This window comes from Helicoverpa armigera, chromosome 26 (assembly GCF_030705265.1).
Source record: "Helicoverpa armigera isolate CAAS_96S chromosome 26, ASM3070526v1, whole genome shotgun sequence".
Classification (NCBI taxonomy): Eukaryota; Metazoa; Arthropoda; class Insecta; order Lepidoptera; family Noctuidae; genus Helicoverpa; species Helicoverpa armigera.
This window is the reverse complement of record NC_087145.1, coordinates 3,436,960-3,461,144: the sequence shown is the minus strand read 5'-3', so window position 1 is coordinate 3,461,144 and position 24,185 is coordinate 3,436,960. Positions and strand designations below refer to the sequence as shown.

General features: G+C 34.1%; 1 protein-coding gene across 4 annotated transcripts in view; it reads left to right on the top strand.

Annotated features, from left to right (window-relative positions):
- Positions 1-24,185, top strand: part of LOC110373900 (solute carrier family 41 member 1) — a 94,088-nt gene that overhangs the window by 52,897 nt on the left and 17,006 nt on the right. For 3 of the 4 annotated variants that reach the window (XM_064041863.1, XM_049849426.2, XM_049849425.2), the window contains exons 2-3: positions 5,533-5,625; positions 23,795-23,919. In XM_064041863.1, coding sequence (XP_063897933.1) covers positions 5,535-5,625; positions 23,795-23,919 — 216 coding nt within the window. In that variant the 5' untranslated portion in view covers positions 5,533-5,534. Of the gene's footprint in view, positions 1-5,532; positions 5,626-17,131; positions 17,787-23,794; positions 23,920-24,185 lie in introns of those variants that run through there. The other variant, XM_049849427.2, reaches the window with a different exon arrangement.

Here is a 24,185-nt window from a genome sequence, read left to right as displayed (position 1 = left end):
GCTAAAGAATAATGCTTGAATGCGCTTATCTCAGAGCACTGATTTGAAAAATACTTTTAGTATTAGATAGCCCATTTATCGAAGAAAGCTACTTACTTATAGGCTATATTTCATCCCGGTGTACTGAGTAGTTCCCTTGGGAGGTACGGGAGATACGGTAACTAGATGTCATATAGATCTTGAAAGTCGTCTTCATCTACATAGGCTTTTCCCAACTACATATATTAAAGTCGGCTTCTAATCTAACGGGATATAGTTGATATCAGTGTTTTAAAATACTGCCACATTATTTTGATTCGACTTATTAATTAAATACCACATAGAAAAGGCGAATAAAATCATAACGCGTATTTCCTAAGATAAGCATGTTTAAACAGCGTTTAGCCTTTTATTTGAGCAGATTAACATTGTGTACAGAATGAGGTTATCTTTCCAACAATAATTGTTTGTAGTACTTGGAAAATACCCGTCATTCATATCGGTGACAGTTCCCATTAAGGAAATATATCGATTTCTTATGTTTACTTTACTGTATGGTTCAGAAGTACTGGGAAAGCATTGGAAATAATTCTCAGATACAGTAAAACAAAAATGATGTTAAATCTATTGTTACTTTGTTTGAATCTTGAAAGTTCTTGTGCTGGATAAAATGATCTTTTAATATATACACGCTAGGTCCTGCCACTATTTTACAATGTCTCTATCACTGAAAGATTTTTTTCAAATCAGTCCAGTAGTTCCTGATATTAGCGACTACAAGCAACTAAACTAGCTCTTCAGCTTTATGACATTCTAGTAAACATAGATTTTAAACGTAATTTTATTTATATCCCTTTCGGATTTCTAACCGAGACCTATTTCATAGATCTACAAAATCATAGATATGGCTATATAATATATAGCCTTCAAGATATTACTTCCCGGATTTTTGGCTAAGATTAAAGTGTAAGATGGGTGATAACTATACGGGCATTTTAATGAAGTAGGTACTAGATATGTGGTTTAAAATTACTCTATGTTTGAACACGAATGATGATATACGTTGATGATTATTGTTCACCGTGTAATCAATACATGCCATCAGTTTTCATGGTCGGTAACATTATGTTCATAAAATTGACTATTGTTTAGAAATATTGTAACTCATACGTATGTTTAAATAAAATTGCCCCGTTCGCTGAACTATAAAATTATCTTAAGTTGTAGTTTGAAATATTAGAATTATCGTAAGCTATAGGAACTGATTGGTTAGTTTTGTGGTCTCAGTAACTGCCCTTAGCTGGCCAAAGGGCTAAGTAATACTATTTTAAGTGAGACCGAAATCTCTTGGTAGGTTTTCAGACAAGTAAATTTTTATCCAACGACCCTATTGTAATAGTCGTTGTCAAAATTCCATGGAGGCCGTCAGGTGTATTTGAAAAAATTCTGACATAGTATCATAATTTTCGGAATGCTTTAAAAATGCATGAAAGTTAGTTACTCTGTGTCATACTCAAAGGAATTTAAGGTCAGATTAAGAAATACATGAATTATGGTTACTCGAGATGTCGCTTAGTAAATAGGTTAGTTCCTTTAGTATCATATTACTTTGTTAATGGCGTTAACACAATTACGCTCAGAGGTCGTTCTTAAGACTTTTGTGTTAGAAATACATTTTTCTCTGTCAGTGCAAAGTCATCATCAGTCTTTTTAATCGACCCACTGCTGGGCTGCGGCCTCCTCTCACAAAGAGAAGGATTGAGCGATAAATCAACACGCTTGCTCAATGTGGGTTGGTGATTTCAGACTTAGTTGTACAAGGTACCTCGAGATGTTTTCCTTCAACTTTTATTCGGTCATTGGTATCCAAGATATAAGTACTCAGAAAGTGCGTACAAACAAAATTTACACTTGTCTGACCTGGAATCGAACCCACACTCACACTTGAGAAGTTGGGTATTTACTCACTAGGCCTTCACTACTTTCAAGTAGGTATACAAAAGTAAATACACGCGTACCTACTCAAGCACTTAAAAATAGTTATCTCAATTAACCGATTAACCTGGGCGTAACAAATAAACTCAATTTTTCATAGACATCTGTAAGTAGGTACTTACCTACTACCGAAATCAAAATGCGTATCTTTGGATTACTGAACCGACTTCGAAAAAAACTTACCACGCCGTTAGTGTTAACAATCTATATTTTATCGTAGTAAGGGAAGTTGTTCCCTCATGACACGGGCTAATGATCGCTTATACAAAAAGCGGGTCACACCCTTAGGTATAGCATCTAAATATTATCCCACCAAAAACATTAAATGTAAAAAAAAGCCAATCCTCTACGCAATTCCTCCACCGTAAAAAGTTTTGAGATCGCATAGAAGCCAAGTCCTGTTCAACTTTATTTGTAATAATAAATCAATATTTTGTGACTATATCAATAGTTTTGTTCACATTACAATAATATTGACTTGGCCATGAGCACAATAAACTACAAATATAATAGATACAGCATATCTTGGAGAGGTGAAAGTCAAACATGAAGTTTAATATCACAGAATTAAATACTTTTAGTTTATTCAATTGTTACTAAATGACCGACAGTCAGTATCATCACATGTACTATGGCGCATGTTTAGTCCATGGTGATCTCAAATTCCAATCAGTCCCTAATCAGTCCAATCGTGAAATCATGTCCATATAGAATTTATCAATTCAATAGTATTTACACATTATTTCAAGGAGCGACTTTTAACTTGTGCTCATGGCCAAGACAATATTATTGTAATGTGAACAAAACTATTGATATAGTCACAAAATATTGATTTATTATTACAAATAAAGTTGAACAGGACTTGGCTTCTATGCGATCTCAAAACTTTTTACGGTGGAGGAATTGCGTAGAGGATTGGCTTTTTTTTACAGTTAATGTTTTTGGTGGGATCTAATTTATTTTTTGTAGGTCTCTTTCTTCTCTAAGTATATAACAAATTAAATTAACTTACATGCAACTAACTCAATATATAACAAACTAAATATGTAGACCTAAAGTATTTTTTTTTTTTTTAATAAACTAAACAATGTCGAAATTGTCGATTTTTTGAATCGAATATCTTTTAGAATAAAAGAGATTTATTTCAGAGGTAGATGGCGCTATCACATGAAATGAAATTATTTGATTTTTTTTTAAGTACTACTAATACTAAGCTATGTAACGAAACCATAGCGCGATTTAGACCAGGACAACGCCATCTATCGAGCGAGCATGCAGTATTTATCGCACTGCATTAATATGAAAGATTTTATCATTATTCATCCTCGGTGCGCGAGTCCGACTCGCACTTGGCCGGTTTATTTATTCATATGTATGTATATTTAATACATAATAACAATATACCACACTACGTACCAATAAAACAAATAGTAATATTTTGTACATAAATAAATAACAAAGTTATCAATGCAGTCAAAATTCATACACAATGTTCTTGAAAAACCGCAAATATAAATTTGTTTCCAATTTTTTTATTAAGTTTTAAGGTTTTTATAATTTTTCCTTTATATGTAGCTAATAACCTATCTTGGTGCCAAATTTGAAGGTTCTAAGTTTGCTAGAAGTACCTTAGACTTTTGATGATCGGTCAGTGAGTGAGTCAGTGACAAAATCGTGTAACTTTGATCGCTCATAACTCGTAAACTATTTATTCAAATGTCTTGTAATTTTGAGACTGAGCTTGTTCTAATACTTACTCTTGGTCATCGCAAACCTAAACTCCTAGCTTTGTTCACATGGAAGATACAGGGGGCTGAAATAGCCGCGAAACGCTTCGAGAAAAGATGGTACGGCCGTGCCCGCTTTGCTCGAGTCTTGGCTGGGGCACTGCCGTGCCCTCAGATGTACATACATATATACTAAAAACATCTGGAGACTGCACACTAAAAAGTCGGCCGACAGTTGTCATCCATCTGCCCTTGAATTAATTGAAAATATTTATTTCAGACTTAGCACACACAGTACACAGTCCATATCATGTTAGTAAAATATAAAGTAATTATTATTTTGAACATGCATCGACGACCAGTGCCTGAGCATCTGGCCTTGATGAACCCGATGGTTGATTTATTTTTAATGATAATAGTGAATCCAACCAAACTTTTCAGTCGGTCTGATGCCGACTAAATACCTGATCGTTGCTACGTGCGTACTACCCCTCATCTTCATACTGATTTATGAGCCCAAACAAACTGTCGGCCGACTAAAAGTTTGCAGTGTGTGCACTCTAAACTCCGAAACACTATTTGGGTCAAACCGTAGATTTCATGCACCAAATGTGTCGAACTTGTGTGGTTTCCGTTTCACGCGACTTTCGATACCTACATATGTATGTAAGTTAACACGTTTCGATAACGCTTCGTTGTAAACACTACCTTTGATCACGTTTTGCTATGATTGTTTATTGACCATTAATTTGTTGATGGAGGATTTACATTTTATAGGTTTGTTAATGAATTTTCTCATTCCTCATTAATGCTCAATCCTTCTCCGTGTGAGAGCAGGCCTGTGCTCAGTAGAGGGACGATAAAAAGGCTGTAACAGTAATGAATTTTCTAAGTAGGTGCTATCGGGGACACTCTCACCTGTCTACCAAAGGGTTTTTCTTTGAACAGCACAGTAAGCTTTTAGTTTCGGTCTAAAAGTTTTGGGGCGAGAGAACTTAAGACAGACAAAGCTACTATCACAATTTAAAGCCGAATAAAACCATTTTCCTTGTGTTGTATAATATTTTAGTTATGTGGTTTTATCACTAGAGATAAAAAATCACGCCACCAAGAGATTTGTTGACGCAAAACCAATCATAGATTTTAATTGAGATTAGGATAACAACATCCAACCATCTGCTTGATGATGACGTGTTATTTTTATTTGTTTTCTATCCACAGAAATTATATTATACCTCTTGGCTAATCAACGAAGTGATTTTTTCAAACTATTATATAAACATTTACTTTTATTTGATTTTTGTTAGTGTTTCCAAGAAGAGCAACCCCAAATAAAATTGGAACAAGCATAGAAGGATGATGATCAGTAGAAACAAAAATACTACAAAAAAAGATTTTTTTTTTATAGTCGCGGGGTACACGCTGAAAGAAACCCAGCAAAGTTTTTCTTTTGGTATTTATTTGTTAAAAAGATAATATTAGATATATTCGGACTTAGGTATTGCAGATAAATATAATTTATTGACTCTTTATAGGTAGAATGGAAAATTGAAGATGACTATTTAATAGGTTTAGCCGATTATCTACAATTATCATTTTAGTGCCGAATAAGCATGACATAGCTTAGTCATCTATACAAATATAATAAAGAGAAAATTATATAACAAACAAAATAGGTTTTTTCTTCATTATATCAAAGTATAGAAATATAAAAACAGATAATTTGAAAAATCTAGAATGTCCATTGTTCGTACTTTCACACACATTATTATGATAACATGATCTAGGTATCAAAATACATTGGTTAACATAAACTATCTCTTGTTCCCAGGCATGGTTGGAGCCCCGGATGCTGTCAAACCCTCAGAGAAAGTTGAGGATCAGTCTCCTTACCTTAACGGCAACCCAGTGTTTACGATCAGCGGTGAGTTAGCTCAAATACTTGTATCATCACTACATAGTATAAAACAAAGTCGCTTTCTCTGTCCCTGTAACGATACGTATGCTTAAATCTTTAAAACTACGCAACGGATTTTGACGCGTTTTTAATAGATAGAGTGATTGAAAAGGTTTATATGTACAATAACATCCATTCAATAGTGGAGAAATTTAGTATCAGCTGTGCGTAGCCGGGGCGAGTCGCTAGTTACATACCTACCTCTATATGTATGTCATCATCTCCCGAACCTTTTCCCAACTATGTTGGGGTCGGCTTCCAGTCTAACCGGATGCAGCTGAGTACCAGTGTTTTACCTACATGGAGCGACTGCCTATCTGACGCACTCAACCCAGTTACCCGGGCAGTTGACCCACTCAAAACAGTTACCCGGGCAACCACTTAATAAGACTGGTTGTCAGACTTACTGGCTTCTACTATGACTTCTATTTATGACCTTAGAGTTTGAAATCTTAGTAACAGTCTAGTTATTAACACATCACCAAAGGCAAGCAATAAGTGAAACATAAGTGAATTCATGAAAAGTTTTTTTTTTTAACTCTTACCTTTAGAAGTATTGCTAAATGTTTTTAATGCGCTTTAGTGCATAAATGAACAGAACCTTTTGTTTATTTTCTCGCATTATCTTTATCAGTACGCCTTGTGAACGTTATAAGCCTGATCATTGCATATCATTGCAAACACAATAAATATTCAAGATTAAACCTATTAATAGTAGGTACCGGTTTTCAATGGAGCATCTAAGTATGTAAAGTAAGATCTTCGTAAACATTAAAGGAATTAATTACCGGAAAAAGGATAGCCTCCGTCCTTCTTGCTTCCAATACTTGGAACACTTGTAAATCTGAATCTGGCTTTTAATTGTCCCACTGCTGGCCACAGGCCTCCTCTCACACGGAGAAGGATTGAGCATTAATCTGAAGGATTGAGCATTATATCTCGTGTTGTGTCAATAAATAATTCTTCTTTCTTTCTTTCCAAACTGTTGGCTGATAGTTAGTCAGATAGACGGTTGCCAGACAGTTAATCTTGAAGGTAGTAAACCGTAGATAGATAAGCAGTTGCTCAATGTAAAGCACTGATATGTGCATCCGGGTACCCTTCAACGTAGGCTAGGGAGATGATTCACAATAATCGGTCAATGAATAGAATTTTATCGCTTTAATGATTCATTAAGGAAAATCTGTTGTTTTGTTTATTAGGTTCTTAACAATACAATACTAAGAACTATATACCTACATACATACATAGTATCTCAAATGGTATTGCAATAAGCATATTTTCAGGATGAAAATTAGTACGGATATTATGATGGTACTATGATAAGATGGTTACAGGAATTTTATTTATTTGGATGCAGGGAGAATTTCCTTCGAAACGTTTGTTTCAAAAATTGTGGAAAAAAGCTTATACAGCTTATAGTTGTGAAATAAGTTCTAAAAATACATTTAATGTGAAGTAATTGAGTGGATCAATAATAATATCTTTCTCAAGCCTCGTGTCCGGATTTTATGACGATATATTTTTTGGATTTTAAAACCACTTGAGAACACTTAAGTATTTAGCCTTAAATCTCATACTATCTTCACTGAAAAGATTACAGATTTTACATGATTTTCCCAATGCCAATCAAGTCAAGTGCAATATTAGGAAACTCAACATCTTATCTAGTTACGTAAAAGTGATAGTTTTTGATAAAACTCTTGATTTAAATAACCGTGTACCTAAAAGTGAGTTTAGACAGAGTGTTAAAGTACAGAGAGAAAGAGGAATTCCCAAGAGAATATATCAATTATGATGAGATGATTACCAGATCATCCATCCTCCGAGCCTTTTTCCCAACTATGTTAGGGTCGGTTTCCAGTCTAAACGGATGTAGCTGAGTACCAGTGCTTTACAAGGAGCGACTGCCATATCTGACCTCCTCAACCCATTTACTCCTTGGTTAGACTGGTGTCAGACTTACTGGCTTCTGACTACCCGTAACGACTGCCAAGGATGTTCAATGACAGCCGGGATCTACAGTTTAACATGCCATCCGAAACACAGTCATTACCAAATTTCTACTACCTATATATCTTTTGACTTTAATAGCTGAATTTATAATGATGATGATGATGTCCTCCTAGCCGATTATCGGCTACGGCGGCTGTTCTCATTTAAGGAGATCAGCCAATTGCGCAGGACATATTATAGTGCACAAGCATTTGCGCAGACGCAGGTGCACTCCCTATTCCTTCACTCTCATAATCCGATGGGACGGCAATCCGACACGACCGGAGAGAGATCAGGCGCAGGACCGACATTTACGTGCTCTCCGATGCACGGGTGTATCAATCACCAACTTCCAGGCTCCGGGCTGCTTTGTGAAGGTCTTCTAAAACCCACAAAGCGATTTCGGCCCGACTCGGGAATCGAACCCGAGACCTCGTGCTCAGCAGCCGCACTTGCGACAGCTAGACCAACGAGGCAGTTGCTGAATTTATACATTGTAAGGCGTGAGGAAAAACCCTTTTGACTGCATAACCTACTCTCAAATTCATCGTCTGCAAAATGTCTCGTATTCGTTATTTACTTAGCAAATATTTGATCATCATAACCACTATATTTGCTTTGAGAAGATTATACTGCTAGACGGAATGACATTATACAATTTCGTACTTCAGAAGAACTACTAATGGTTAAAGAAAAAGATCTACTTTCACGTCAAACTTGGCTAGCCTTCTCATGAGCTGGCATTCTTTATTTCCACCATAGAGCAACGCGGTCCACCGGTGGAGGACCGGGTTGATCTATGATTTTCACTGTCAATTATTTTTTGTTTTATAAGTTGAGAGATAAAGCAAACTTATGGCCAAACAAGGGACTGTATTTACGTACTAAAATAACTATTATGTAATTTGTAGTTATTCTATTAAGTACCTATGTAAGATAAATCAGTCCCTTGTTTTGCATTACAACAAATTATGGTAAGTACAAACATATGTAATGTCATAATTGATTATATTTATGTATATTCTGTCCTTCAGTCCCATATCAAACTATGTAATAAGCTAAGAATTGTTTTTTTTCTATTTACATCCTTCACACCTCGCTTCAATACTTAACAGATGAATATTAAATCGCATCTCAGTAATATTTCAGAGTGCAACAATTCATTTCTTCATAATTATTACCTATCTTTGTTCTATTATGACATATTGCACCAGGAATTCAAACTATAGTTTAATTTACTATTACCTCAGATTACTAGTTACTACGGAATATTGCGTTAGATTCGAACGTGCTTTATATCTGTACAGTATACAATCGTAATATTATGTAATGACAATCAAATGTAATAAACATTTTAAGTGAAATAATGAAGAGTAGAATATTAGTTACATATTTCCATTACGCTCACTGGAGGTATGTGTTTTTTATTGGTTGGTCTTTTATGTAGATTGCTAAGTCAACACTTGGTAACTAACAATTTATTTTGATAAGTTAGTTAAAAACGTGTGAAATGACATAACAATCAAACTCCCTTTAAGCTTACATAGTATGTCACGCTCTAAATCAGAGATTCCCAACGTGACTCCCCATGAACAAACAATTCATTTTTAAATGGTCAACGATAAAAAAAGTATGGATATATCTTCCCTAATAATGCTTCCCAACAATGAAATATTTTTTCAAATCGGTTCTGTAGATTCGGAGCCTTGGGGGTACAAACAAACAAAGAACCTCTCTATTCCAATTAGTATAGGAGTATAGATATCAAATGAACATAAATCTCCTTGAAAAATACTTCTGCGTATTATCTGTACAATGACATGAACACTGAAGATAAGAAAATTAGTACTTATTCTACAAACTACAATTCATTGACATTAATGTCAATGTTACATGTAATAACTAAATTAATATATTGTTGTATTCTAGGGATTTTCCTGAACACTTGTGTGAAATACTCGTAAATTATTTTAAAATATTGTTTTAGAGATCACGTTGTTTTGTTTAGGTAATTAAAGAAACTCTTGTAGTACTCGCACATTGCAGACTAAAAAGTCGGAGCTGCCCGATGATGGTTTTTGTTGATGATGAAAAATAAATTCAATCAAAGTTTTCGGTGCGTCTAAATACCGGCTAAATATCTACCTGATCTTTCATTTCATTCATCTTCATACTGATTGATGAGCCCAAACAAATTATCGGCCGATGAAAACTCCTTATAGGTCCAGTTGAAAACCAGCGTCAGGCACTAAGTAGGTGTCTGGCATAATGCTGAACTGGATCTATTTGGCGCAACCTTTTGTTACTTTCATATTTTTTATTTCTATGTGTATGTATGTATTGTGTTGTGTCAACAAATTATACTTCTTTCTTTCTTCTTTCTAAAGTTTGTACTGTGCCGGAATTCTTAGAGATCAAGTTAATTTGTTTATGTAGTTAATTTACTGTAAAAAAGTATTACGAAAATATTAAAGATGGATATTTTATTTTAACAAAGGCGGTCAACGTTTGGTAATAAGTCATGTTTAATTTATCTACAAACGGAACTTTACAGTTTAACTGACGTAGACCGATTTTCACTGACAATACAAATGACCGATTTTCTAAAAAACAACTGTTTATTTTGATTTTATTTTTCCGACCCAAATATCGACCAATAGAATTGCACCATTCGACGTCACGTGGTACAACCTACATGGTATTATACTGAAAATTTTTTGAATATTTTCTCTGGTCGTTGCTACGTCAAACTGACAGGTTGTGGCCGACATTTGGGACGGAAAATAATCTTCCTACCACACGAGCTTCAATTATCTGGCATTTCCTCAGGTTTGCAAACAAATAAAGTCGTCAAGTTTTTCAGGAAAAATCACTCGCGCTTCGCGCTCGTTATTTTTTAACCTGAAAAACTTGACTCCTTCATTTGTTTGCAACGAACCTATCGGAAAATACCCGATAATTTTGAAGCTCTTGTGGTATTATAAGTGAAAATTCACTGTTGTTTTAAGAAAACTGACGCATATGACAATTTCATAAATGTGTATTGTTAATTGTAATCTTGTCATCAAAACTATTCAACACTAAATCTTTTGAATAATATTACGCAAACCCCGCATCGTATGATTTAACCGAATGAATGATATTTTAACTGTTTATTAACAAAGAATTATAACTCTGCAGACTTGAAAACAAATAAAAATGAGACATGTCTAGGTGTAAAACGCAGTAAAGTTTTATATCTAAACAGTAAAAAGCTAAACAAAGCAAATAATATTAAAGATACACTTAAATATAAAACAATAAAGTTTATGGTATAATAATAATATTGTGAAAAGTTAATTTATTCAAGATTATTTTTTATGTTTTTTCTTGTTAAGAATGCTTTATCAAATACATGGTTTAATTATGCCATCATCTGTTCATAATGGTTTTTGCTTCCGTTAAATCTTTCAGTAGTTATAAAGCTTCTTGCGAAAGAACTTGTTCGGGTAAGTTGTATCTTCATACATAAACTAGGTATATATTAGGCATTCTGTTTATTTGTGAGGGGGACGAAGTGATATTTATATCTTTCCTATATTTTTATCATATAGTTTTAAATTATAACACTAGGTAATACCAAAAAATTAAGAATTGTTGATAGAATAGGCTTAGGTAGTCTACCATTCTAGGCACATATTTCCATTTTAGGATTCTGATGGGTTAGATCTACCTCTATGTAGCATCATCCTCCGAGCCTGTTTCCCAACTATGTTGGGGTCGGCTTCCAGTCTAACCGGATGTAGCTGAGTACCAGTATTTAATACACGGAGCGACTGCCCATCTGACCTCCTCAACCCAGTTACCCGGGCAACCCTGGCTTCTGACTACCCGTAACGACTGCCAAGGATGTCCAAGGACAGCCGGGACCTGCAGTTTAACGTGCCATCCGAAACACAGTCATTGGTGTCTAAGATATACTTAGAAAGTACATACAAATCCGTATAAAATTAATATCATATTTTTCCTAGATATAGCATCTTTCATTCAATTAAACTAAGCCGTCAAAAGCGTGGAAAAAGTATGACTAAGAGTGTTTTCAATTTTCTAATCAAATACTGATACGTGCAATCAATTTGCGCAAGAGTGGATTCCAATCGGTTTCTCGCTTTGTTTTCTAGTTCAAGTGGTGATAATGTCATCAGTAGCTATTTACCTGATAATACTAACTTTTTCACGCGGTTTTACTCGTATTCAAGTTAAAGAGATCAAGAGCGAACAATGGATAATGATTTTCTATGGAGACCCATTATGTGTTTCGAGGCAAGATTCTTGTCGGATCTTCTCCATATACCTACATCACTCTGGAAAAAGAAATTTTAAAAATCCTTTTCGAAATCCGTTCATCCGTTTTAGAGTTCGGTGCCACAGACATACACAGACAGACAGATAGACACTCAAACTTAAAGTCGGGGGTTATAAAACAGGATAATGAACAAACAAACGTACAGAAGAACTTATGCTTTGATAGTAAATATTAACAAGGAGAAACTAAAGTGATCGAGATAATACGCAGTCTTTACTCCGTCTTATCAATAGTTTACTGTTTACTTGAAAATATTTCATGTACCTAGGTACTTACAGGATCATACGCAGAATCAAAAGGTAAAGAGGCTCTTGAAATCTATATAAATCTATTTATCTATAGATACTAAACTATTATAAAAAGGAAATCATATATTGTTTGTTTGTAATGTATAACTGGACTCATCATCATCACCTCCCGAGCCTTTTCCCAACTACGTTCGGGTCGGCTTCCAGTCTAACTGGATTCAGCTGAGTACCAGTGTTTTACAAGAAGCGACTGTCTATCTGGCCCCCTCAACCCAGTTACCCGGTCAACCCGATACCCTTGGTTAGACTGGGGTCAGACTTACTGAAATATGTAACTGGACTGATGTCAAAAATTATTTTACTGTTGGAAAGCTAGATAAAAAAATATAGCGTATGCTACTCGGAAACATAGGCAATGTTTATCCCGGTACGGGCAGTGGTTCCCTTGAAACGAGTGTGGAACCGCGGGAAACCAGCCCGTATATTTTAAAGCTGAAGACTTTTTTTATCTTACATATATCAGAAACTGTTGTGCTGGTCCAATTTGAAAAATTCTTACTGCTATAGATAGTCCATCCATCTAGAAAGGCTATAGGCTACTTTTTATCTGATTGCGCGAGGAATTTCACATAGGATAAGGGTGAAACCGATGGCAGAAGCTTCTATATTGATATATGGTCAGTGCAATAGTACTTGAAATTATCTCAAAATTATTGGCTGCATGTGTAAAGTGCGATATGATAAGATTTTCTTTAAATTCTCTTTAATATTCTTGAGATAACCTCCATAATTTAATGACTCATTAACACACGTAGATTGATCGTCATCGGTTTATCGATTAATTATCGATACCTACTTATCATGCCAAATAATAAATTATATATTAATAAGTGCTTATTACCCACTTAGTCATACATAATAGAAGATAATAATTCCCGAATCTGATTCATACGCACTTGTTAAAACAAAAATGTTAATAGGTTTCTCATTAATCTGTTATTTACTTGAAAATTCAATCACTTGTGCAAATTCTGTATTACATACGTTATTGTATGAATTGGTTGTTTAGCAACAGATTTTTCAGAATTATTCAACAATACATAGCCTACTAAGAAACTTATGGCCGCTTGTAGGTATGTCACTAATTATAAAACAATAGAAAATCAATAGTACTTATAGGTTTCTGTGTCTGTATAATACGGGTTAGTAGAAAGTTGATAATATTTAATTAATTTTAAACATAAAGCACGCACCAGATTATCATTTCGAAGTTCATCATGACTGTTTTAATGTAATCTTTGAATACAGAAAATAAACAAGTTTTTTTCTCAAAGTCTTGCCTCAAACACAAGACTCCAGATACAAGAAAATGATTCAAATACTTACATTCTGTATTATCCTTGCTCCGGATACTTAAGTAGGTAATCGTTATTACCACTAATGTAGTTACTCTCTGAAAGAAAGTCTAAACTACCATAAAGCACTTCTGTCGAAGAAAAATATCAAGCAAGAAAATTCTCTAGTGTCTTGTTACCTCTCAGTTTTACCGCGTTTTTAGTGTTTCTAGACGAGACTTGTGAAGTTAGGGGTAAATGGAACTGGGTTACTGGGCTATACCACTCTCGTTACCCCTGATTTTAAAGTCTTTAAGACTAAACGCAAAGTTTTACACACGGTTTTTATAGTAGAGAAAACTGGTTTGATTACGTAGTTAGATTTTTTTAATTAATGAATTAAATGTTCAAAACAAACTAATCTAAATCTGTATCAAACTTTTTAGAAAAAATTATGATCGCGAATTGAGTATTGTAATTTCTTATAACGAAAATATTATTCGGAAAAAAGGAAATGAATCAGGAAATCAATGATAAGAAATCTAAGAATTTCGTCAACAGTTTTTCGTCATTTCCGTAATGCGTAAACGAATACTAGGTAGGTACATACCTACTTACTTATACTTACCTACTTATGCATTTTTTTTTGTGGGAATTCATCACATCACATGATCCCGCTCTTGGTGCAGCGTGAGGGAGTGTCAGACTCTTACTGACTAAAACCCACCATGTTCCTTCTTCAGCCCTTTATGTACCAGGGCCGCGATAACTCTTTCGAACAATCCCGCATCCCGCAGCCCCGGCAGGCTTTGGCCCTGGTGGCCCCACCGGGAAATGGACTTTGTACACAAAAGTCATATCTACCTACTTACAATGTCAATATCAGTAGGTAAGTAGATAATTACTTACCTAATAGGTGAATGACATGGAAAATTGAACTAACAGTCATTATGCAGTGTTCAAAGTCGAATTTATTAGATAAGTAAAGTTATTTTATTATGTACCTACCTACATACATATATCCCATTGTTTCTATTCGTCTTACGTACCTTTCTAGATAATAGTTTCAAAATATTCTAAAGTCCATTAAATAGGTCACTGACATCGTCAACATAAACGTCACTTTTCTTAAAAAAATATTGTGAATTGTCACGTTCCTCGGGCTATGAGAGCGAAGGAATAGTGAGTGCACCTGTGTCTGCGCAAATGCTTGTGCACTATAATATGTCCTGTGCAGTTGGCCATCTCCTAACATGAGAACAGTCGCCGTGGCCGATAATCGGCTAGGAGGACATCATCATCATTATGACTTTTCACTTTCAATTTTCAAAGTAAACATTGTTTTACGAAAACCTGAAGTTTCTAGGTAGGTGAACTTGAGCCTAAGTTTAGCTAATGTTTTTTTAACCATCCCACCCCAAGCATTGTTTGTCAATCACCTGTCTATGTAAAAAGTTAACCTAAGTCTTAAAGTTAACCTAAGTTTTATAATCTCGCGGGGCCCAGCAGGGCCAAGGTCTGCCGGAGCTGCGGGATGGTTTGAAAGAGTTACCGCGGCCCTGGTACATAAAAGACCTACGCGACGGAACACGACGGTTTTTAGTCAGCAAGAGTCTGACACTCCCTCACCACTGCTAACCCACAGAGGGAAGGGTCATTTGATGATTTTGACGTCGTTAAAAAAAAGTCTTATAAACTCGATAAAATTCTCACACAGACTTGACATACAGATGAAAAACTAGGAAATGTGAGAAGGTTAGGTATAAAAAGTGTCGCTTTTCCTCAAGCATTAACATTAATTATGCGTTGTAATTACAACTTTGACAGTCATTGATCTACCTACGTAAAAGTATTGAAGGTGAATTACAAGGTGTTGCCATTGACAATGATTATAAAACTAATAACAATATTGACGAATTTTATTACGTTTAGATAGTTACTTACACGAAAATATAATTACTTCGTTGTGTTTATTGATTTATTTGGCTTAATAGAAAGGTCATAATTGCTCTCATATAACGTTAAAAACATTTGACTAAACGGTATCTCAGTCCTTTATTAAGTCAAAATCTTGTACCTGTATTGAATTTAATTACTTACTGAAACTTGCGATAATCTATTTATGTACGCGGGTTGATTCTAGCATTCTAAATCCTTGCATTTTTTTATTACAGCGCCACCTAGCGGCATATGGTGATAGCATTTGACACATTCGTTATCTACTTTAACCTTTTATACAGATTAGCATCTTCTAATTAAGTAGGTACCTACTACGTATTATTTCACGGTTTTCCCTTACTAAAGCGAGTTCAAGAATTACTGTTTCTTATTGAAAAGCCGGTAATTAACAGCATAATTAATTACAATGTTGTCGATAACCCTACGCCAATAACTTTCGCAGATACCTAGTAAGCGAAAAACATTTTACCGTTGTCGTAAAATAGACATTGTTATTGATTTTTCGTATCTCACGGCCAGATATAAATTAATTATTTTCTATGCATTTTTTTTATTTAGGTAGGTACATTCACTTGTTTCACTACCTACCTATCTAAATTCCTTAATAAAATATGTTTAATTATAATTAATTAATTCACCTTCCAAGTTCTGCGTGCTGTGCTGCTGCTGCCGCTGCGGCTGCGGAGAACCTCAAGCGGCGGAAATATAGTGGCCTTGTCGGAAACTATATTTTCGAACCGTTTGGGGTTGAAACCCTCGGGTCGTGGGGTCCGAATGCCCACATTCTATTTAAAGATCTCTCAAGGCGGCTGGTTGACGCTTCTCGTGACCAGAAGGCTGGCTATTACCTCGGACAAAGAATCAGCATGGCGATCCAACGAGGTAATGCTGCCAGCCTCTTGGGCACGCTCCCAGTTGACAGCGATGGGGACGAATTTTTTGACGCTTTTTAGTTGTTTGTTTTACTAGGATAGTTTTTGATTTTTATTGTAAATATGTATTATAATTTGTATCTATAACAATAAAATATATAGAAAATGATGCACCCAGTGCAAAACTTCAGGACAATGCATAAAAAAATAACATTAAAGTAATACCTACTTTCCCAAATAAAAATAGACAGCTTTAACGTATTATAGACTTAATATTTCCACAATTTTACATGACAATAACACTACATTATGTATGATAAATAACCCATTTAACATTATTTTTTATTTTCACTCCATCTGGATACCGATAGGTATTTGATAAAATACGATGATTTTTTTTGTAAGTAGGTACGCTTAGAAATCTGCTTACCTTGAACAACACACTTTTGACCAAAATGAAATAGCTTACGACCTTCATGGCAGACAATTACCAAAGAGAATTAAACACAGACCTCTTTGCATTAGAACTATTTTATTATTTTGCATTACAATGAAGCAATAATGCAAATAAATTATAATTTATCAGCGAGATAGTAATGTTGTTAAACTCGTAAATAAAACATTATCACTACCGGGCAGTAAACACTGTTTACCCTCATTATGAAGCAAATATCATTTATGTTAGTTATGTATGATAGTACTGAGCGATTGTGCACCAACTTGAGCAGTACCTTTCAAAATGTGAACAGACTCAGCGGTTTTAACTAGCATTACGTGCATAAAAATAATAACTTTTGTTTTTATTTACATTCTAAGAACGTATCGTTAAAAATGTAACAACTACTCTTTGGTGCGAACGCGTACTTTTTGTCTTCATGTTCCTTTTTTGAATGTGTTCGAATTTTAATTTGAAATACAAATAAAAATGTGACTTTTTGGTTTGTTGTGATTTTGACGTTTGTTTTGAGCGGGAAACCAGTGTCAAGTGAAAAATGTTATAATTTATCAGTATAATTAAATAATCTCATGATTTATATCGTCGCGATAGTTGAGTAAACACCCAAATTACGTTTGTGTAAAGAGATTTTTTCATGATATCGTTGTAAAGAGAAGTTTTTCGATAAGGAAACGGTTGTTCCGCAATTAAACTGTGATCTTGATAGATTGTTAGTATCCGTGCAGCTATCGAATAAAGTGTTACATTTTCAAACAAGCTGAACTAAAGTTCTTTGTAACAAATAGACGTAAAATAAGTAGTTTTTAGTCATTTTTTGTCAATATTTTGCCGCAAAAATGTCCGTTTTAAACATGGGTGCTCGCCTTGAGTTGATCTTTAGCAAAATCTTTAGAAGAATGGATGGCTACACAATAATAGGTAAGCTTCTATTTCTTACGGATTTATGTTCATTTCCTTATCAATGACGTCAATATCGAAGGATTATCAGATAATTTAGTGCCTTTTGTTGTCATTTTTTTCATTATCATAATAATTAATTATGTTTTAATTGGTCTAGTTTATGGTGTGTTAATGCGTGATTGTAATAGATAAGATAAACTTTTAAATTGCAGTGGAAATGAGGCTTAGTTAAAGACTAGCTTCTCAACAGCGAAATAATTTTTCAAATCTATTCTATATATCTAGGTAGTTTCGAACCCAAACAAAGAAAAGATGTATTCTTTCTTCCTTTTTTTAAGCATATGAGTATAGTTTTAGGCATGATATAAGTTCTATTTATAACAGCTGTCTATTTGATCACCCTACCTTTTCTAAAATGACTCATTCGGCAACGTCCAGATACTATGGGCCTTACTACAAAAACTTTAAACCCTGTTTTACACTTGTCTAATAAAATTTTGGCTGCAAAATGAACCATATGTCAACGTCATAATTTGACATTTTTTTAGACAAGGCATAAACTGACGTTTAAAAGTTTTTGTGGTAAGACGGTATAAGCACAGCTATAAAACAATTTCCTTAGACACATAACATGCTAAAGTTAAATATCAAAATACGACCACGAGAAAGGTGATAGTTTCCTAGTTTTGTATCGATTTTTCGCACTGATATCTGCATAATTTTAAAATCTTTGTCTCACTCAGCCTGTTGATATAGATTACTTAGATGTTTTGTCTCACGAAAGCAGGTGACCCATTCATTTTTCTGTAAATTACCGTATGCACATTGTCGTTGTATGCTTAAGAGCGCTCAGTAGTGGTCGAGTCGCCGAATCGTACAAAAGCAAATTGCATCCACACACACACACACACAACTAAGCCTCACCCGCTTTCGTGGGATAAAATATCTATGGCTAGGTACGTAACTCACGTGATTGGCTATCAACTTGTCCAGTACTGACCTCATATAGGAAACGGTTACTCACTGCCCTTATCTCTTCATACATAGAAAAAAATAGGACTGGGCAGGATATTCTGCAATGGACGATAATTTATTGCAGAATACTTAAATTACCTATAAAATACTTAAAAAATGTGGTTCATCCATTTGCCTAGTTTCCCTTCTAGGTTGGGGTCGGTTCCAATCTGACTTCCTCAACCCAATTAAAACTTCCTTGCCAGGGCAACCCGATACCTCTTGCTCGGACTGGTTGTCAGACTTTCTGGCTTCTAACTACCAGTGACGACTGCCAAATATCCAGTGACAGTCAAGGCCCACTGATTGAACATGCCTTACGAAACACGGAGGAACTCGTCATGACAAGATGGTAACCCATCTAATGACCGTTCACTTCAAACCTTAATCAACTTTATGATCTATCGACGGTACTGTCACTGTCTTACGGCCAGTTTCTTCATCAAAAGTAAAAGTCAAAGTAATGTCTAAAGTAAAAGTAACGGTCAAATTCGTTTTTTCAAGACTAAAGTGACAGAAAAACTAATAGAAAAAACGAATTTGACCGTTAATTTTACTTTAGACATTACTTTGACTTTTACTTTGGCTTTTATTTTTGATGAAGAAACTGGCTGTTAGTCATGAGCCCGTTACTCCATATACTTACTACAATGTAACTAAAACTATTACGTATCTACAATATATATTTACATAACTCTTTGTTACCTATACTACGTCACTTATGACGATTTTGTAATCGCCTTTATCTAATTAAGTAACTCCACGAGTCGCACATAGATTCTTACTATTTATCTGTTTATGATTTGCGTAAGTACTTACTCGTTTTCATAATTAATGCGCAATTGTATTTTTGACTTGTTGTTACATTGAGTGAGATCCTTTCGACGCGTTCAATTTATCATCTACTCTATACCATAACGACTGTTTCTGTTCTGTTCTTGGAGAACTTCTTCCAGTACCGGAATAAAATTGGTTCAGTAGTTTCGGAGCCTTCAGAATACAAACAGAGTAACAAGAAATGTTTCTTCTTTATTACATTTGGACGCCTCGTTGATTTCCAAAAAGTCCAGTTCGAAGTGGCCTGCATCTAGCGTCTACCAACAACCTTTAACAGATCAGCCAAACACCTCGATGGATGTTGTCCCACGCTACGCTTGCCATACCGAATTATTTTCACAGCTCATTAAGTGACAAAAAGCCTATAATCAACTGTAAAAATAAAACACATATTATTCGATATGCAGACAAATTAGCATGTGTACATATTTTTTTCTCTTTCAATTCATGCGTCTTATATATTTCAGTTGTTGCATTGTTTTGTAAAATACAGACAATTTTTTTGCGACAAAATGAGCATTGTTTTGGCGGTCATTCTTGTATGTAATTGTGTTGAGAATTTCCTTTTTGATATTCACAATGATACAAAGAGTACAGACATCGTAACATACAATTTACTAAATTCTTCAAGTAATATTGTTGGCTGTATGACAATAATACATTAAATACAAAGTGTAGAATCAACAAAAAAGACAAATGATGAGACAAAACAATTTTGTTATTCTGCAACAATATAATTTCTGAAATAAACCTCCATATTATATGAATAATCAAAAAACATGCATCAGTTTTAGCTACACTTAAGTATGTCAACACACAACTTGATAGTTTTTGAACACGCGATCTTGTAACACAAAATGACTGTTTTTTTCTTAGTCATGGTTGTTTCAATGTCCGTCCGATGGGCCGATATGGCTCTCCTTCCTAATTTGACCATGTATATCATAAAGACCTTGAAACACAAGGGTATTTTCAATACTTACACAAATACTAGACCATCTCTACATTGCTTTCAGACTGCGCTATAATATAATGACTTGTGGTATAGTTCAAAGCAAAGCAATATCGCGAACTTCACTTAAATTTTTATGGACACGTTCACACTACAGCACTGAAAATTTTGGTTTACCTATTTACGTTACTTGACCTTCAAGAAGACATCTGACCTACGTGTATTAGGTATGGCATCTCCGCTCATCTTTCCTTCTTCCGTGACATGTTTTCTACATTGATACTTAGAACAATAGTCGTAGCGTAGTCTGAATCCAACGTTAATGATCACCAAAACCAATTAATTTCCATTAATGAATTATTTTGCTCATAACAACAGAATTTGCCTTACATAATCAAGGTTGCAAACAATGCTAGTCTCATTTCGCTCAAGGAACGCTGCATCGTTTGACCTTCCCGCGCCAACTTTCTCGCGTGGCTTGCAATAACTAGAGTAAATAGTATAACCAAATTTATATTAATGCAGTATTTTATGTTTGTCTGTTATTCTGTTAATATTTCCTTTACGTTTTTACAAGGATTTTTTTTGGGACTTTAGTTACATCCAAGGATCTTTTTATCGTCCCACTGCTGGGTACAGGCCTTCTCTCACACGGAGAAGGATTGAGCGTTAATCACCACGCTTGCTCAACACGGGTTCGAGATTTCAGTCTTATAGTCCAGATTTCCTCGAGATGTTTGGGATTTTACAAATCGTATTTCTTAAAAACATTTAGAATTTGAAAAGCATTCACTTGTTTTAAGGTATTATATTATTATTATATATATATATTATATATATATATTATATATATATTATATACATATATATATTATATATATATTATATATATATTATATTATTACTGACTTTACTTGACAAAGCAATATTTTTTGTCAGGTTTACCTAAAGGCTTAAATCAAATACATGTTAATTATGTATGCTCCAGTCAATATTTGGATTTTTAATGAGGTTTTGAGGTATCATTAATTTGTCTTCCTTCTTGATATTTGCGAAGATATATTTTCAAGCTAATTCGAGATAAAACATTTAATACGACGTAATAAATATCCTTAGAGAAAATATAATAACAATATGAAGGATTAATAAAAAAAATATTAACTTAGAAAGTAACAGTTTACTCTGTGCCTCACCTAAACCTAAACCGTCTTACCACAAAAACTTTTAAACGTCAGTTTATGCCTTGTCTAAAAAAATGTCAAATTATGACGTTGACATATGGTTCATTTTGCAGCCAAAATTTTGTTAGACAAGTGTAAAACAGGGTTTAAAGTTTTTGTAGTAAGACCAAAACTGTTTAAGTACTAATTTATCTAACACTATTATTTATTAGTATTGAGTAATCAATGATTACACTCGTGCAGAAAAAAACAATGCCTTATTAAATCTAGAGAGAATCTAAATAGTTTTTTTTCATAAATCACTTCGTCCGGCAGTAATTCTGACTATACATAAGTGAAGTTAAAGTTAACAGTTTAATTAATATGTTTGTTCGTGCACTTGCACATAGGTATTCATATTATTTTCTATGATTAAATACTAATTACCACCTGTCACGTTTCTTTCATTACAGTATCATTGTCTTTGTGAACATAATGTTATTTATATTACAACAACTGTTTTTCCACGGTTTCACCCGCGTCTTAGGTAAACTTTTGCCGGATACAATATTGCCCATGTCACTTTCTCGTCGATGGTGTTACTATCTAATAGTGATAATCTTTTTCAAATCTAGTCGAGAATATTATTTATAATATTCCAAACAGACCTCAATGTCTATTATGTACTTACTTAACTAACTAATCCATAAAACCTTAATGAAGACTTTTTACTACTTATCCGAGTATAATTGGTTCCTACGGCCTCTGGGCCTTCGAAAACTCATAAAATATGTCTAACTATCTGAATTCTTAACCTAAATTAATGACCTGTAATAAAAGTGGGACTCCAAATCAATACTTCTGAGATTGGTTTTGTTCCGAAGTTTGTCTGATTAAACCGTAACTTTGGAACTTAATTATACTTAGATATCCAAAGTAAATAAGGTATTCTTGTAAGTAGTTAAATATTTAGCCATGAAACAAACATTGTAGACACTTAATTTAAGAAAAGATATGTGGATAACAGTGTCAAATGCCTTTGACAGGTCTAAGGGGATGCCCCAAGGTACAATGAATGCTATTTTTCGTCTCAGAAATATTTAGAAATACGAAAATTCTTGTAAACAAATTAATATCGAGCATTGTAAACACTTGACTATAAAAATATATGTAATAATTAATTATGCATTACAATGTCAAACGCCTTTGATAGATCTAAGGGGTTCCCCAAGGCACAATGAGTGTTGTTCGCTTTCAATAAATGTTTCACAATACAATTGTATTCTTATAGACGTCATCTTAATCGTAACTTATCGTTGCATTAAATAATTGTTCTAAGTAAATAGTTAATGCAATAAAATCTCCTTGTATAAATATGATTTATAGTTAATCATCGTTCTTATTAGTCATTACATTTTTATTAAGCAATTTGCGGGCGTATAATTAAAGAAAGAAATAAATAATGAATTTCTCATCAACCTTACCTCAGAAATCAATGTAATTAGAAATCTATCTGTAATATCCAATAATTACAAAAAAAACTATCCTTTATTTTTAAGCTAAATTTCAAACAGGCCTTCGCAGGCTCTTACGAAACCTCACACTAGTATCTACCGTACCTATAATATATTTTTAACTATCTATAGTAGGTACCTACTGTTTGTATAATTATAAACACTTACATAATTAGCTGCTTGGTGTTTTTTTTTCCGAATTGCGTAGTATTTGTGACAAAACAATTCTTATCTGAAATTATTTTATATCAGATAACAAATTCGTTATTTAATCGCTAGGCCATGTTTATTGTTTATATTTATATCATTGACCATCAAGTGTTCAATAGTGACGTTTGTAAGCTTGGTTTAAAGTCCAGTTTCGTCGATATACGCAATAATCTAGATACAGGTTTATACTTTGAATCATTACAGTTCTGTGATAACTGTGATTGTACCAAAAATGATGAAGAACTTTTTCATATAATTTTATAACACTTCCGAATTTCATTAAAAAAACAGTAAATTTTGAAATCCCAATATATCTAATCAAAACGTTCGTTGTTACAGATGAAATTGGAGATCAAGACAACAGTTACAATATGGCGTCTATAAATTCCAACGACAAAAGTCCGGGTGATCCCCCGGACAAGAAACTAGCTGAAGTAGATGCCGAGAAACAGCCGCTTTCAGGAGTAAGTATTAACTTTAAAAATACATACCTATTTATGTAGGTAACATATCGACACTGGAACTATGAAATAACCTAATGGACCACAAGCCAGGATCTTTCCTTGTTTAAAAACACTTTAACGTGTAATATCGAAAAAATCGAACGCTTGTATACCTAAAGCCAGTTTCATCAAAATGTCCCTTAAGTTATTTCATATTTCTCTCAATAGAATCCCAGAAACCATTCGTCAAATCTACTGGCGAAAGACGGACGAATGTTATGATTCAC